This window comes from Chelonia mydas, chromosome 7 (genome assembly GCF_015237465.2).
Source record: "Chelonia mydas isolate rCheMyd1 chromosome 7, rCheMyd1.pri.v2, whole genome shotgun sequence".
NCBI lineage: Eukaryota > Metazoa > Chordata > Testudines > Cheloniidae > Chelonia > Chelonia mydas.
This window is the reverse complement of record NC_057853.1, coordinates 81,389,934-81,406,282: the sequence shown is the minus strand read 5'-3', so window position 1 is coordinate 81,406,282 and position 16,349 is coordinate 81,389,934. Positions and strand designations below refer to the sequence as shown.

The 16,349-nt window shown below is 47.1% G+C and overlaps 1 protein-coding gene across 2 annotated transcripts in view; it reads left to right on the top strand.

The window, feature by feature from the left end:
• The window catches only part of CHST3 (carbohydrate sulfotransferase 3), a 45,146-nt gene extending 29,860 nt beyond the window's left edge, over positions 1-15,286 (top strand). The window contains exons 3-4 of one of the 2 annotated variants that reach the window (XM_043551004.1): positions 5,510-5,800; positions 7,019-15,286. In XM_043551004.1, the coding sequence (XP_043406939.1) occupies positions 5,664-5,800; positions 7,019-8,261 (1,380 nt within the window). In that variant the 5' untranslated portion in view covers positions 5,510-5,663 and the 3' untranslated portion in view covers positions 8,262-15,286. Of the gene's footprint in view, positions 1-5,504; positions 5,801-7,018 lie in introns of both variants that reach the window. The other variant, XM_037904884.2, reaches the window with a different exon arrangement.
• Positions 15,287-16,349: the final 1,063 nt, after the last annotated feature.

Genomic DNA, 16,349 nt, shown 5'->3' with positions numbered 1-16,349 from the left:
TTATTTGAGCATAAGCTTTCGTGAGCTACAGCTCACTTCATCGGATGCAACACGCTGTAACCAGAGTGATCACTTAAGGTGAGCTATTACTAGCAGGAGAGTGGGGGCGGGGGAACCTTTTGTAGTGATAATCAATGTGGGCCATTTCCAGCAGTTGAGAAGAACGTCTGAGGAATAGTGGGGGGTGGGATAAACATGGGGAAATAGTTTTACTTTGTGTAATGACCCATTCACTCCCAGTCTCTATTCAAGCCTAAGTTAATTGTATCCCGTTTGCAAATTAATTCCAATTCAGCAGTCTCTCATTGGAGTCTGTTTTTGAAGTCTTTTTGTTGTAATATTGCAACTTTTAGGTCTGTAATCGAGAGACCAGAGAGATTGAGGTGTTCTCCAACTGGTTTTTGAATGTTATAATTCTTGATGTCTGATTTGTGTCCATTGATTCTTTTACGTAGAGACTGTCCAGTTTGACCAATGTACATGGCAGAGGGGCATTGCTGGCACATGATGGCATATATCACATTGGTAGATGTGCAGGTGAACGACCCTCTGATAGTGTGGCTGATGTGATTAGGCCTTATAATGGTGTCCCCTGAATAAATATGTGGACACAGTTGGCAACGGGCTTTGTTGCAAGGATAGGTTCCTGGGTTAGTGGTTCTGTTGTGTGGTGTGTGGTTGCTGGTGAGTATTTGCTTCAGGTTGGGGGGCTGTCTGTAAGCAAGGACTGGCCTGTCTCCCAAGATCTGTGAGAGTGATGGGTCATCCTTCGGGATAGGTTGTAGATCCTTGATGATGCGTTGGAGAGGTTTTAGTTGGGGGCTGAAGATGACGGCTAGTGGCGTTCTGTTATTTTCTTTGTTGGGCCTGTCCTGTAGTAGGTAACTTCTGGGTACTCTTTTGGCTCTGTCAATCTGTTTTTTCACTTCAGCAGGTGGGTATTGTAGTTGTAAGAATGCTTGATAGAGATCTTGTAGGTGTTTGTCTCTGTCTGAGGGGTTGGAGCAAATGCGGTTGTATCGTAGAGCTTGGCTGTAGACAATGGATCGTGTGGTGTGGTCTGGATGAAAACTGGAGGCATGTAGGTAGGAATAGCGGTCAGTAGGTTTCCAGTATAGGGTGGTGTTTATATGACCATCTCTTATTAGCACCGTAGTGTCCAGGAAGTGGATCTCTTGTGTGGACTGGTCCAGGCTGAGGTTGATGGTGGGATGGAAATTGTTGAAATCATGGTGGAATTCCTCAAGGGCTTCTTTTCCATGGGTGCAGATAATGAAGATGTCATCAATGTAGTGCAAGTAGAGTAGGGGCATTAGGGGACGAGAGCTGAGGAAGCATTGTTCTAAGTCAGCCATAAAAATGTTGGCATAGTGTGGGGCCATGCGGGTACCCATAGCAGTGCTGCTGATTTGAAGGTATACATAAATCTATAGCACTCTGTGGGGGGGGGGGGGGGGGGGAGCAGTGCTCTAACTAGTGGGGAATTGAAAGAGTGTTGCTGGCAGACAGTTTGTACTGTGGAAACAGGCACCCATATATAAATAAAAAGAAACAAAATGATTTTCAAAGACCAACAGCAAAACAAAAGTTTTTGTGACACTAATTGAAGGGGCCTCCCTGTTCTGTGCAGTTGTGTAGCAGGACAAAGCAGAGTCTCTACAAAGCAGTGTGTGTGATCTTCCCAGGTATCAGTTTCGTAATCTCCTCTGTAGGGACAGTGACACAAATGCACATTTCTGGGCTGTACTTTTCACAGAGTCTCTCCTGCTCTCACCTAAGGGAGAGAGACTGAGTGCAAATAACAAATCAGACACCCCCAAACAAAAGCCAAGGAGAAAATGCCCCAGGCTGGTCTACGTTGGTTTGGTGACTGAGATTCTCACTTTAACTGTCCTATGTTCACACTGACAGGCAATGTACAAGCAAAGACAAAAGGAGGGTGGATTAAATCTGCAAGCACACATCAGGGAACTGCAAAGTTCCACAGTAGGCATCCGATGAAGTGAGCTGTAGCTCACGAAAGCTTATGCTCAAATAAATTGGTTAGTCTCTAAGGTGCCACAAGTCCTCCTTTTCTTTTTGCAAAGAAACTGTAATTTAGGTTTCAGAGTAGCAGCTGTGTTAGTCTGTATTCGCAAAAAGAGTGTTGCTGGCAGACAGTTTGTACTGTGGAAACAGGCACCCATATATAAATAAAAAGAAACAAAATGATTTTCAAAGACCAACAGCAAAACAAAAGTTTTGTGATCACCTTAAAAGGCATGGCCCTTTTTAAGAAGTACTTTTAATCCAAAGCAGGAACCATGCACTGTGTAACTTCATACTTGTGATCATATGGATCTGTAGCTTGGAATCACAACTGGAGCTGCGCACACATTTGTACTGAAACCCGTTAAACCCAAGCCAAATCTGCCAAGTATGGGGGTTTCATTACTAAACCAGTACTTGGTCCAGCGTTCACTGAAAAGTTTGCTGCGTCTCACAGACCTCTTTGTGAGCCTAGGCAGAGTGAAGCCATAGAAAAGGTCTCTGAAGTCTTGGCAACAGAGAAAAGTCATACGCAGCTCTTCAAAACAGTATGCATTTGGACACGTGTATGAATTACAGCCCCTGTGCAGGTACTGAGTTCTAAATTAGCAACAAAGCATTTTTAAATGATCACTTAAAAACCCAAAAGGAACTAGTCTATACAACAGGCAAAGAACTGGTGAAATTTCTTGGGAAATGAGAATGCTGTTTGTGTTCTAGGAAATCAAGTGGGAAGGATAGGAGAACAGAAAACTTTGATTCTCCACACTGTTTCCTTTTAATAGCTGAAAATCTGTAAAACTCCCTCCCAAAAATATCTTGCCCCCAGGCTGGGCTTGAGCATAAAACAACAGCATCAGGCTGGAATGGTGACTAATGTAACAGGAATTCCATTTGCACCAAGCCTGTCAAGAGATGGCACTTTCAGGTGCTCTCTCTTTCCCAGGGCTAGTCCTGACAGGCAAGTGTGAAAGGAACAGGGCCTTTACTCAAACACAGAATTTGTTGGATCTGGAACTGTTCCAACAAATCAGAATGAGTAAAGGCTGTTGTCCATTGGCAGGATGAAGGAGAACAGGGCTGCCTTCCTTTACCTGTTCCATTCTGGGATTCCCCTTTTGTGTCATCCTGCCCCCCTTCTCCAGCCCCTCATTGGTGGTTCACAACGAAGCCTATAGGGCACAGCAAATGAACAGCTGGAGGGGTGGAAAACTGTGCTCCTAAAATGTAGGTGGTTGTATTCAGTTCTGGGAACTGAGACTCTGATGGGGGCAGGGGAGGGATGCTGCCAGAGGGGAAGTGCAGCAAGGGGTCTCTTCCACAAGATCTATTTTGGGAACGGAGATATGAGGGGCAGAGGTTGCTGGAGGCTCTCAACAGCTGTTTCTCCCAAGCAGGATGGAGGCTATAAAGAGAAGGAGGCCCCTCGCGTTTTTATTGCTCTCATTGTTAGTTGAAATTTTGTTCATCCAGCAGAAGGGAATTGTTTACAGGCCCTTAACACCAACTCTCCAGATGTTGAGAACAGCAGATGTTTTCATGGTTGTTGGAGCAGTTCTCTCCAGGGACTAAACAAAGTAGTATGTTTCCAAAACATCAAGTCCTGACATTTTTGATTCACTTATAATTAGGGAATCCCCCTCCCCACCTTCCTCTCTTACCACAGTATGATAGTCATCAGGTGACAGGAAGCATTATCGGTGCACTGCAATGCTGTCTCTGCTTCCCCATATCTGAGGCCCAGAGATGCTTCTCATTTCCCTGACCTCTGCTTTCTATCTGTCTATGTGAGATGTGTAGACTACTTCAACCAATCCATCCCTGCAATTCAGTGAAGGTACAGCAAGGGTTAATTTGGCCCCTTGCTTTTAAGGTCTGTGTTTAGAGAAAGGCCAGTCCCTAGAGGGAAAAGATGAGGATCCCCTACGGCTGCATTTGATAAATACCCAACTGCGAAAGTAAAGTAAATCCACTGGGAACAAGCATTATAGTTGCCCTGGAAGGACTTGATGTTTCTCAGGAAAGGTGCCATGGCTAGAGGCACTGCATAGCCCCAGTAGTACAAGCTGTCACTCATGGGTTGGCCAAGGTGCCTCAAACCTGACCTGAAGGCCTGTGTTCAGGCCTGAGAGAGTGGCCATGGGGGGTGAATTATTCAGAATCCTTGGCTTCTCATAGACTATCAGAGTTGGAAGGGACCTTAGGAGATCATCTAGTCCAACCCCCTGCTCAAAGCAGGCACAATCCCCAATTTTTTTTGCCCCAGATCCCTAACTGGCCCCCTCAAGGATTGAACTCACAACCCTGGGTTTAGCAGGCCAATGCTCAAACCACTGAGCTATCCCTGCTGAGACTGTCCGGAAGTGTGCTAGTTAGTGCAAGCTGTGTTGGGGGCGGGGGGGCGGGGGGTCTGCATCGAAAACCCACCCTCACTGATGGGATACTGCCAGTTGTTATCCAGAAAAGCTAAGCAGCTGCGCTGGTGCCGTGATTTCTGACATTACTGACCTGATCCAAATTTGCCCCCAGGTGGATCCTCAGTCACCTGGGCCAGCTAGTCCTACTTCTATTTAAAACTACTGAGAAACGGTCAGGGCAGGAGAGATGAAAGTGAGGACAAGAGCTCTAATAGCTAAAGGCTGTATCTTGGAATTGACAGCTTGATGCCAGGCAAAGCTTCTAGAGATCGTGAATATGAATCCTGTGCCCCTCTTGACTATCTAAAGTGTATTACATTTTATCATTATGCCTAAGCACTGACCATTTGCTTACCGCTCTACAAGACACAGAAGATGACATGTTGGCCTGATTCTGACCTCACCCCCGTTCATTGACTTCAGTGGAATTGCTCCTGATTTACACAAGTGTAAGATCAGAACCACAGTTGCTGTCCTGAGGAGCACACAGTCTACTGTAAACAGAGAGGAACAACATTAGGGATGCTTTACTGCCTTGGGGAGGGGTGTGAGACTATTTTTGACTGCAGTGGGTAGCATTTGTGGGCTTGGCAGGAGTGAGTTTTGATTTAAATTGAGAATTGCCAATTATTATCATCCGTGTTACTTGAAATCCTATTCTTACAGTGCAATGGGATCCTGACCAGGCCCGTGATATAGAGCCCTGCTCTCTCGCTCTTAAATTCCCGAGAAAGTAAAGAGATGCTTTATTGACTCTCTGAGTCAGCAGTGGGTGAGAGGGAGGAAAAGTGCTTTGTGTTTGTGTGGTGCAGTCCTATTAAAGCCTCTGAGCAGATACTGGAGAAAATATCACACTGATTCGGGGGGGGGGGGGGGGGGAGGGGGCAATCTCAATGGAGATTTCCCTGGGCCGGCATTTTGTGTAACTCTTGAAATCTAATTAAAGCATCCACCATATGAAAGGTGCTGACCCTGCAATAGTTAAGTTCTTAAATTGTTTTTATTCAGGCAACTCATCTTCTCATTCCCAGCATTAACACTTTCCCTTTTCTCTCTCAGTGCAGGGCAAGGGTGTCACCTGCCTGATCAGGAAGTATTAAAACTGGATGATGCCTTCTAGATAGCTGCAGAGCACTAGGAGCCGGGGAGGTGCTCCTTTATTCTCCTTGGAGAGGGAGAGACTTTGAGGCAAAACCTTGGACTCCCCAGTCTCTCCCCATGGATAAAGGACACGCTTTACCCCAGGATATCCGGGACCTGCGGCACTGCCTGAGAATGAAGAGCAAGTATGCCATTCTCCTGGTGTTTGTTGTAGCTCTTGTCATTATCGAGAAGGAAAACAACATCATATCGAGGTAGGAGAAAAGGGAGAGTAAGCTCTTGCTATACTGGGAGGGGATTTCTCTTCATCCTTGATGTAGCCTTCACCTCACCTTTCTGCAGCCAGCCTTCCAGCCATTTACAACTAGATACATTTCTCTCTCCTGGAATGTGAAGCCCATTAATGCTTATCACCTTCTTTCCATTACAATCTCAGTCAGTCACTACAACTGCCCACAGTGAAAGGCCTTCTTCCCAGCAGTGCTTCGCATTGGTTCCTCCAGGTCTTTCCCCACTTTCAGTAAAAAGCCTGCCCCCATCAACTCAAACATTTTTATGCCTTAGTTTCCTGGTTATCTCCAGTGACCCCCAGGATAGTTAGATTACTCATGCTTTGAGAATGCGCAAGACAAATACACTGGAGATGGGCGTCATAGAAGATCATAGCCAGGTAGGCTATGGCAAGTGAGGAGGTGCCAAAGTGTCTAGCTGAAGCGACCAACTTGCCCATACTGAGGGAATGGGGAGGGTTTTTATTTAGGCTGTGTCTACACTTAAAATGCTACCGTGGCACACCTGCAGTGGTGCAGCTGCAGCAGCGTTTCAGTGCAGACACTCACTATAGTGACAGGAGGGTTCTCCCTTCACTCCAGTTAATCCACGTCCCTGAGAGGCAGTAGCTAGGTCAATGGAAGACTTTTTCTGGCCACAGTGCTGTCTATACTGTGTTAGGTCAGCTTAACTACATCTCTCAGAGGTGTGGATTTTTCTCACCCGGGAGAGACGTTGCTATGCCGATGTAAGTTTCCAGTGTAGACCTGCCCTAGGGCTTTTCTTTCTTAAAAGCTGATAAATGTTAGCAGCTGAGAAAACGAAGGATGAATAGAGGGGACGTATGCTGTGCAAACTTCCCTTAAGCAGTTACACCAAAAGTACCTCAGTCCTGACCTGCAGCATGTCCTGCTGTTCTACTCCTGGGTTCCCTTACAGCTCTGCCACTGCCCATTAATCCCGACCTGCAGCTCGTACTGCTACTCCAAAACTGTACCTCTCCTGAAGAGCCTGCCAGTTGTGCCAGTCTGTGTTGGCTTTGCAATATGGACAGAGGGGCACAAGAGAGTAAATTGAAACTATTGAACGCGTTAGGCCTCAGGTGAAATAAGGTGAATTCAGGTGCTTAGAGGTGAAAATCTAAATGTCCCCCTTTTTAACCACTGCCTCATTGTTTGTGGTTTTGTTCTCTTTGTTGGCAGGGTATCAGACAAGCTGAAGCAAGCCCCACAATCTCTGGTGGAGGTCAACAGCACAGACCCTGGCCTAGTGCTGTCAGAAAATGGGTCCCTCTTGTCCCTCAGCGAGCTGGACTCTGCCTTCTCTCAACTCAAGAGCCGGCTTCAGAATGTCACCCTGCAGCTGGGAGGGACCAGGGAGCCTGCTGTGGCTCAGGGACCCCGCAGACATGTGCTCCTGATGGCCACCACCCGCACAGGTTCCTCCTTCGTGGGAGAGTTCTTCAACCAACAGGGCAACATTTTCTATCTCTTCGAGCCACTGTGGCACATAGAGAGGACAGTGTCATTCGAGCCAGGCGGAGCAAATGCAGTGGGGTCGGCCCTCGTCTACCGAGATGTCTTGAAGCAGCTGTTCCTCTGTGACCTCTACATCCTGGAGAACTTCATCACCCCGCTCCCTGATGACCACCTGACCCCGTATATGTTCCGGCGGGGCTCAAGCCGCTCCCTGTGCGAGGACCCTGTTTGCACCCCTTTCGTCAAGAAGGTCTTCGAGAAGTACCATTGCAAAAACCGCCGCTGTGGCCCCCTCAACATGACCCTCGCTGCAGAAGCCTGCCTGCACAAGAATCACATGGCACTCAAGACAGTGCGAATTCGGCAGCTGGAGTTCTTACGACCCCTGGTCGAAGACCCTCGTCTAGACATGAGGATCATCCAGCTGGTGCGGGACCCCCGGGCGGTGCTGGCCTCTCGCATTGTGGCCTTCTCAGGCAAATATGAAACCTGGAAAAAATGGGCTTCAGAAGGAGCAGCTCCCCTCAACGAGGATGAGGTGCAGAGGCTGCGGGGGAACTGCGAGAACATCCGCCTCTCCGCTGAACTTGGCCTGAGGCAACCAGCGTGGCTGCGGGGCCGCTACATGCTGATCCGCTATGAGGATATTGCTAGGTCACCCCTCCAAAACGCCAAGGAGATGTACAAGTTTGCTGGCATCAGCCTCACCCAACAGGTGGAGGACTGGATCCAGAAGAACACCCAGGCACCTCAGGACAGCAGTGGCATCTACTCCACCCAGAAGAACTCCTCGGAGCAGTTCGAGAAGTGGCGCTTCAGCATCCCCTTCAAGTTGGCCCAGGTAGTGCAGAGTGTCTGCGGCCCAGCCATGCGTCTGTTTGGCTACAAGCTGGCCAGCGACCAAGAGACCCTCACAAACAGATCCATCAGTTTGCTAGAGGAAAGGAGGGCCTTCTGGATCACGTAAGATCCCTCATTGCTGGGTTTCCATACGGAAACATATGGTTAGACTGAAAAAAGAAAAACCTGAGCACAAGAACAGCTGGGGAAGCAGGAAAAGGGCAAGTGGAAAGGGGCCACTGTCCCTTGCTGACACGTATCACATCCTCGTTTATAAGGCTTGTGTTTGCCATGCACTCCTCATCCTAGCGAGGTGCTTTCTGATTCTCCGTGGACAGCAGGGGAACGCAGTAATATCCAGGAGCTCTGGCTCGTCTAGATGGATAATAATGTGGCCACCCTTTGAAACTAAATGGAGCTCAGAAGCTGGCAGTGGGGAGAACCAAAGCAATAGGTACTAGCTTCCATACCTCACCTCTTAGCTTTCTTCTCTGCACAAGCGCCACCCTTCTTTCAAAGGGCATTTCTGCACTAAACATCCAAAGAGAGAATTGTATGTTTTAAAAATATTCGTACACTTTAAAATCCCTCATCTCGCCGAGCATGAGTGAGGAGGTGAGAGGAGCCGAGGGTTGCACTGATACTGCCTTGGGCAAACTTAAAGACCTCGCTAAGCTGTGTTTGGTTGGGTTGACGGAACTGTCAGAAAGGGACTTGGTTGGGGTTTGTTGCCAAGAAACCTCTTAGTAAATCCCCAGGGAGAGGAGTCGGGGGAACTCTCTTCTCCCATCCTGACTGCTGCCGCCTTACGCTGACAAACACTCATGTCTAGGACACTTTGTGCATGTCTACGGACCTTTAAATATACCAACAGCCTGTTAAACCTTGAGAGATGTGACTGAGTCATACAAGGGTGAGCACACTCCCTCAGACCATGCTCTCGGAAGAGCAAAATGCCAGGACATCGGGAAAACATGTAGCAGAGCCAGCAAACAGCCACACCGTGATCACTGGCACTGGTGCAGCATTTTCCACCTCAGCTGCTTGTTATCAAGTGCACCAAAACCAGCAGCTGAGAGATGGCAGGGAGACAATGAAAACATTATTTGAGAGAGAGAGAGAGAGAGAGAGAGAAACTGAAAGCAACGCTCTCTATGCCTGGGGATTCAACTGGTCTCCTTCCAAGGTGCCATCAGCTGTTTTGTCTTCCACCACAGAGGCTGGGTTCCTCAATGATCATTTGCTGGTGTCTAGAGATCGATACTGAAAGATTTCTTGGCTGGGGGCGGCAGGGTGTTTCTGTAATTGTATTTATATTTTGTCCTTGCTATTGTTTGTATATCTTTGGAAGTGCTGGTTGGAGGCTGCCAGCAATTCTCCTGCCCAAAGCAGAGGGAAATCGTTTGTACCAATTAGCTTTTTATGGTAGGAGAGTGGGGAGAAGAGAGACTGGGATGCAGGCAAGTAGGAACTCCTCCAAAATTAGGCAATAGGAATAGTTTCCATAACAGAAAGAGATGGTCTCAGATTGCAACAGACGAATTCCTAGCCTGTTTCACCCCTTGTCCAATCCACAGTTAGGTTTGGTTTTTGCTTCCTGGAGTTTGATCTCTTCCTGGGGCAACCCGGAGACTACTCCAGAAGAGATCTTCAGACACCTTTTCAGCCCCATCATTATTCTGATGCCCCCATTGAGTCCCCTCATCCTTAAATACATCCTCAGGGAAGAAACATGGAACAAGATCTGAGCTGGAAGTGATTTTTTTTTAAAAGTAATTTTTCAAGGGGCAGCATCAGGGTTTTGTTTTAAATCACATTTAAAGGGATACTGTCAACACACAAACTTCTCTCTGAACTTATCTTTACTTCCTATTGTCACAAATGATTCAAATTTAGAGAGATTGCAAGAGACATTTCTCTGTTTTTCAGTGTGTTTATCTTGTGCATTTATCATTACTTTAAGCAGTCAGTTTCATCCGTGGTCGGATTCACTTCCTAATCTCATGCACTAGCATGAGAGAATATCAGAATTCTCATGCACAAGGGTGGGGGCGGGCACAGCTGGGCAGGCGAGCAGTCCCCCTAATCTCCCATGGATCCATGGACATGGCCTGGGAGCACTGGTAAACTGGAGCTGGACAGCCGGAGTAAGCTGTTGCTGACATGGGTGATCAGCATAGGGGAGACGCTAATGCAGGAGGGGGATCCAGGCACATCCCGTTTATGGCCATTGTTGTGCCAGAGCACACCCCTGTTTGAGCAACCGATATGAAATCGGCAAGGGAAAGAAAAACATGCAAAAATAAATGCAGGGTAATGGCTGAAATTCTCAGTCCTCAGTGTACTTTAACATAGTGTATGCCCCTAACCTTCACCCATGTAAAAAAAGAAAAAATGGACAGTGTCCCTGTCACAGGGAAAGCTAGGTGGCACCTCTTCTTGGTCACTTTGGGGGAACAGCTCTGTCCAACTCTGGTGCCCCCTTCCACTGCTCACTGCATGCCCTGCTGTCTCTCACTCTCTGACTCAAGGGGCTCTGTTTTTGTGGTTTGGCCCTTCGGCCAGATCTCTATAGTCCTCCCCTTCCAGGGTAACAAAATAAATCTCCAAACCAGCTGTCTAGAGCTCCTCTCCAGTGCTTCCATGCTGCTTCCAAGTGGCTGGTAGGAGAACCCAGGCCTGCTCTCTACACTGGGTTCCAGCCCAGGAACCCTGTAACAAGCGGCCATGGTCTGCATGGTCCTACCCCTTGCTGCTGTTTTCCCTGGGCTTCTTCCCACCTAGCTCTCTCGGGCTTCCTTTCCCCACAACTCCTCTGGGGTTAACCATTGTTTTAGGGTTAGAACCCTGGTGCTTATTCTCCCTCTTGGGTTTTCACCTCCCCTCCTCTCTGCTCCCAGAGAGAAACCTCAGACAGTCTCCCTGCAGTCCCGTTGGGCAGCAAACTTCCTGGCTTTATAATTTAGCCTGCTCCAGCCCAGCTGAGTCTCTTGTTCAGTTAAGCCTGGCTTTCCCTCCAGGTACAGCAAGGTACCCTAATTGGTCCCTCAGGCCTACATTAACCCTTTCAGGGCCTGTGTGGAGTACACACCACATCACAGTTCTCTTTTTAAAAAAAGCAACAATCCACATCTCCCTCCCAGGGTTACTAACAACACCTTATATTGTTAAACTAAAATAGTGTTTTAAAGATATGAATTTATTTTACCCTAGTTACGCAGTTTGTCCAAACTGTGATGCAGAAAGTAACCAGTGAAAACAGACCAGGCAGCAGGGGTGCTGGAACAATTTTTATAATGGGGCTGCTGAAAGCCATTGAACCAAACTGTAAATGATGGAAACCTCTTCAAGCCAGGAGGTGCAGCAGCACCCCCAGTTCCAGCACCTATGCAAGGCAGTTTCACTTTTCAGCTCCCTTGTACTAGCACAATTCTGCAGTGTTTGGGTTGCAGATATTGCAAAGAGAATGTTGCTACAAAAAGGTGGAAACTGTTTCCAATGGAGTTTAAAAATAATCATGAAAAACATTGACTAATAGCAGGTTTTGTAAAAAAATAAAAATAAAAAAATTTCTAGCCCTAAATTTTGGGCCTAAACTACCTTTACATCTTTACAGTTTTTCAAGGAATTACTTATGGCTAAATTGAAGCTTAGAGAAGTGAAAAGAAATTAACAAATACATGCTTCAGTGGAGGCTTTTCTGTGTATGCCCTTGCAACTCACATGTGGAGTTGTTTGTGAAACCCAAAATCTGCACCCACTGAAGAGCACATTTAAATTACTATCTATAGGTATATAAACCATAAAGGGCAAATATACAACAGCTTCCTCCTTCAAGCTCACAGACCCTCTGGTGCACACAATCAGTTTTGATTTCTCTTTCTTTAATATTCACAGTCTGTCCTCTAACTGCCACATCTTGTATTATAGTTTGTTTATCTTTGGAGAGGTAGCAGACTTAGGCCTCAATTCAGGAAAGCACTTAAGCATGGCATAACTTTAAGCACACCTTAATATTAAGCATGTGCATAAGAGCTGGCCTGAATAGAGGTGCTTTCCAGCAAAAGGGCCTTAATGCATACTGGAGCATTTCTTCAATATACTCAAGACAACAAGAGCTATAGGTACAGCACAAGGGGCCCTATTTGCAGTTGCCCTCTACCTTGTGTCATAATTTGCATCAGTATAAAGTGGCTGTAAAAGGTCCCCAAAACAAAATGGTTATGATTTACGCAATATGACCACCCAGTGGACCTGAGCCAAGGCCCATTTAAATCAATGGAAAGACTCCCACTGACTTTGGCAGGTTTTGGATCAGCACCAAGGTGCAGGGTAACCACGAATCAGATCCATACCACTTCTTGATCAAACTTACTTTGCCAGCTCCAGGAGGGAGCCCCCAGTGGAAACAGTCCTGGTGCAGTCGGTAGGAGAGAGTGTGTTTACTTGGAGCTCCAACCAGCACTTTGGTTCTGATGAAATGAGGCGTTATTATTGCTATTGTTTGTTTTGTTTGTGCTTTTCAAAAGTTTATTTTTATTTTTTTTGTTTACAAGGGCTGCAATCTGGCAGGAAAGAGGCTGCCACTTCCTGCAACATGTAGAGCCGTTCAGAGAATGGAGGGTTTAATATTGTAAACTGCAAGGGGAATTTATTTATTTATTATATGAAAAAGAGGGGAAATATTTTATTAGCAGGGAGTCTGAGCTACACCCAAAAACAGGCAGACAAGAAATATCCCAAGAAATGGAAAAAAGGTAAACAATTAAACTCAGAGCAGCACAGTTACGATTTCAAACAAAATGCTGTTGTTTTGAGATGTCTGTTTTCTTAACACCCAGAAACAAACAAAAATCACACTTCTGTCTCCAAACGGCTAACTGCTGTTGTTACAAGTTAACACCTACACACTCTGTAACTGAACCGGATTAGGTTCACTGTTCCCTGTTATTGGGGGAGTCAGGGGGCTTCACACAGCAACAGGAGGGAGGAAAATAGCTCTTATTTTTTAAGGAAAGCATGGTTGAAAAAAAATTTCAAAAATTGGCGAACTCAGGCTGTGTAAGACATGAAACTATTTGTAGCACTTTTAAAATGACAGCCTTTCAAATGGCCCATTTCACAAGCTGAGAGCTTGTTGACACTGCGTTATGTCGGTATATGTTGCTCAGGGGTGTGAATAAGCCACCCCCCCGCATGACATAACTTCCACTGACCTAAGCGCCGGTGTGGACAGCGCTGGGTCGACATAGGTACCACCCCTTGTGGAGAGGGTTTTATTGTGCTGACGGGAGAGCATCTTCACCAGACACGCTACAGCGGCACAGCTGCAGCGTTCTAGTGTAGACTAGCCCTGAGACACACAATAAATCCCAGACAGAACAAAGGCTTTGGATATAATTTTATGGCCTGGGAAAACACAGAAATGCACAGGAAGTGAAAGGATACATGCCTCAGTGGCATAAAAGAGTGGCTGTTGGCCTCTGGGGAGCCCATCTGGAATCGGACCTGTGCATAATGAGAAGTAAATATGGGGGTTTATCCATTCCCCCTCCCCCCCCCCCACAGGGGTGGGAGCTGATACCAGGTCCTCTCATCCTAAGGGATGGGGAGGAAGGTTGCAATAGAGCTGAGGTTATTTGGTAGATGAATGTGGGATATATGACTTGATATGGAAGGCCAAATCCTGCCATGATTTACACCTATTGCAATCCCACTTGACTTCAGTGGTTCTTAAATCCAGGTAGGATTTGGCCTAGAGACAGGAATTCTGTCTCATTGCAGGAGCAGTCCCTCAGGGCCGGGCTGAATTCATTAGCAGCTCATGGGAATCACGCTGGATGGCTACCTTCTCTGTACATAGCCCTGGGATAGACAGAGGGAGTCAGTTCTCTGCTCAGCCAGTCACTTGACCTTTCCAAGCACAAGAGAGTCATTCAGTTATTTGTTTATTTAAAGGTTTTTTCTCTCTCACTCCATGAACATATCTTCAGGCTAGGGGAGAGAGACAGTCTCTGACCTTGGCACATAAAAGGACTATTCCTCTGTGTTCCAGTTATTAGATATGGAAAGGGAAGTTTCTAACACCACATTCTTTCTCTGCTGTGTTCCATAGAGCTACACATTCTCTCCCTTTCTCTGTCCTGTAGGACAGGGACCAGGCTCAGATGCTAGAAGAAAGCACTGCATGCAGCCAGCCTGTCATACTCTCCTGAACCCCAGCTCCCTTGCCCTACTGCAGCATTGCAACCTCCAGCTATCAGGCTAGTTCATGGGGGGAGGGCCCTTCACTCACTAACATTTCGGGTGGGGAGCGGCATGGAGAAAGAGAAGGAGCTGGCAGCAGGGTCTGAATGGAGCCTTTGACTTGCTGCTATGCTGCATGTCACCCCAGCAGGGCAGCGAGAGGAAGGCTTACAACTGCCATCTGTGCTCCTAAGGCTGTAAAATGGAGAGCTGCTTTGTTACTTCAGCTGTTTTCTTCCTTCCCTTCTTCCTCCTCTCATCCATCTTTGCTTTTCAACTCAAAGGGAGGAATCTCGGGCGCCTGGCCTTCTCCAATGGCTGAAATCACACAGCCCAGGAGAGCTGTTCCATGTGTTTAAATCAGAACGCCTTCCTCTGGAAAAGCAGACGCAACTTTAGCGGCAGGGGCTGTCCACATTGTAGGGAGGAATCCAAGGGGACAGGAGGCAAGGGAGGGTCAGCCAGGGCATCAGACAGGCCTCAAAGGGAAATGCACTGGGATGGGGTTCCTTGGGCAGCTGGAAGTGTGCACCTAAGGGAGTCCAGCATCCCTCGTTTATTTATCTCCATGCGAAGAACTCTGTGCTGCCACCTAGGGATTTTTACAAAACTAACAGCTAAACCAATGTCCAGCTGTTTTCTTACTGGCCCTGTGTCGAGGGTTTAGCTTAACGGCCTGCCTGGCTCCATAGCAGTGATGTTACACAGGGTTTGTTACACTCCTGGAGCCACTGTGGTCTGCCAGCCGCTGGAAGCTCTGACACACACATCCTCTGAGGAGAGTACTCAGTACTCTAGTTTGAATCTTCTGTGCACAGAAATGAATGTGAACCCTGTAACCGGTTAGAAGATGGTTGACTTGACTTATTTAATTAAAAACACAATGGAGCAGAATCCAAAAAGGCATCTCCTGTGTCTGGCATTTATTCACTTGTTATTTTTGGCAGCGGGAGAAGTGTAGACATTAACAGCAGCAGGTGCAGCAGCTGGTAAGAGTCTCTGTGTAACATGCTCCCCTGGGGCAGTGACTTGCTCTCCTTATCCGTGTAGCAGTAGCAACAGTGCTCAGAGTCAACACATTGGAAGACACTTGGGAAAATAAGATCTGGGGATGAAAATAGAAACTGCTCTGCTGACAAGAATTTAAACATGAGCTAGTCGCCCTCCTCAACCCTAGTGGTACTGAGCACTCAACTGCCATTCACTCAAATGGAAGTTGCAGGTGCTCATTTCCAGTCAGGAGAGCTGTGCGGCAGCTGTTTAGCAAACCTGGGTAGCAGAGCTGTGTGCACAAGGGCTGGTGCTATCTCCAATACTGCAGAGTTGGAGAGAAAAGTTGGTTTCAAATCCATCAGAAATATAGAGAGGAATGTTACCACCCATCAAAGGGAAAAGCAAAGGCTAAAATGAATATGGGAAATATCATCAGGTACCCAAGAGGACTTTACAAACCAGAGAGAATCATTGTGCTCCACCCTGTTTCTTTTCCTCACCCATAATCAAGCATCTATGGTGGGACTAGCTGCAGCTCAGAGGCAGTGGGAGGAAGGCAGCCTGGGTTATTCTGGGTAATTGATGGGATGGAGACAGCCACTCGCTCTGTCTCACTTTGCTCAGGGCCTTGCATACCTATGGCCAGCCCTGGAACCAGTGAAGGAAGATGCTGCAGTGAAGTGTTGGAACCTACCCATCCCCAGCAAGCATCTAGCTCACACCTGGTCAACTGTTGAGAATGGGCCACATCTACCATGATTGAATTGGCCTTGTTAGCACTACAAAAAGTAATTTTCCCTCTGTTGATATTCACCCCTTCTTGTCAACTGTTGGAAATGGGGCACATCCACCCAAACTGAGTTGGCCCCGTTAGCACTGATCCCCCCACTCAGTGATGCAACTCCCATCTTTTCACGTGCTGTGTATTTATACCTGCCTACTGTATTTTCCACTCCATGCATCTGATGAAGTGGGT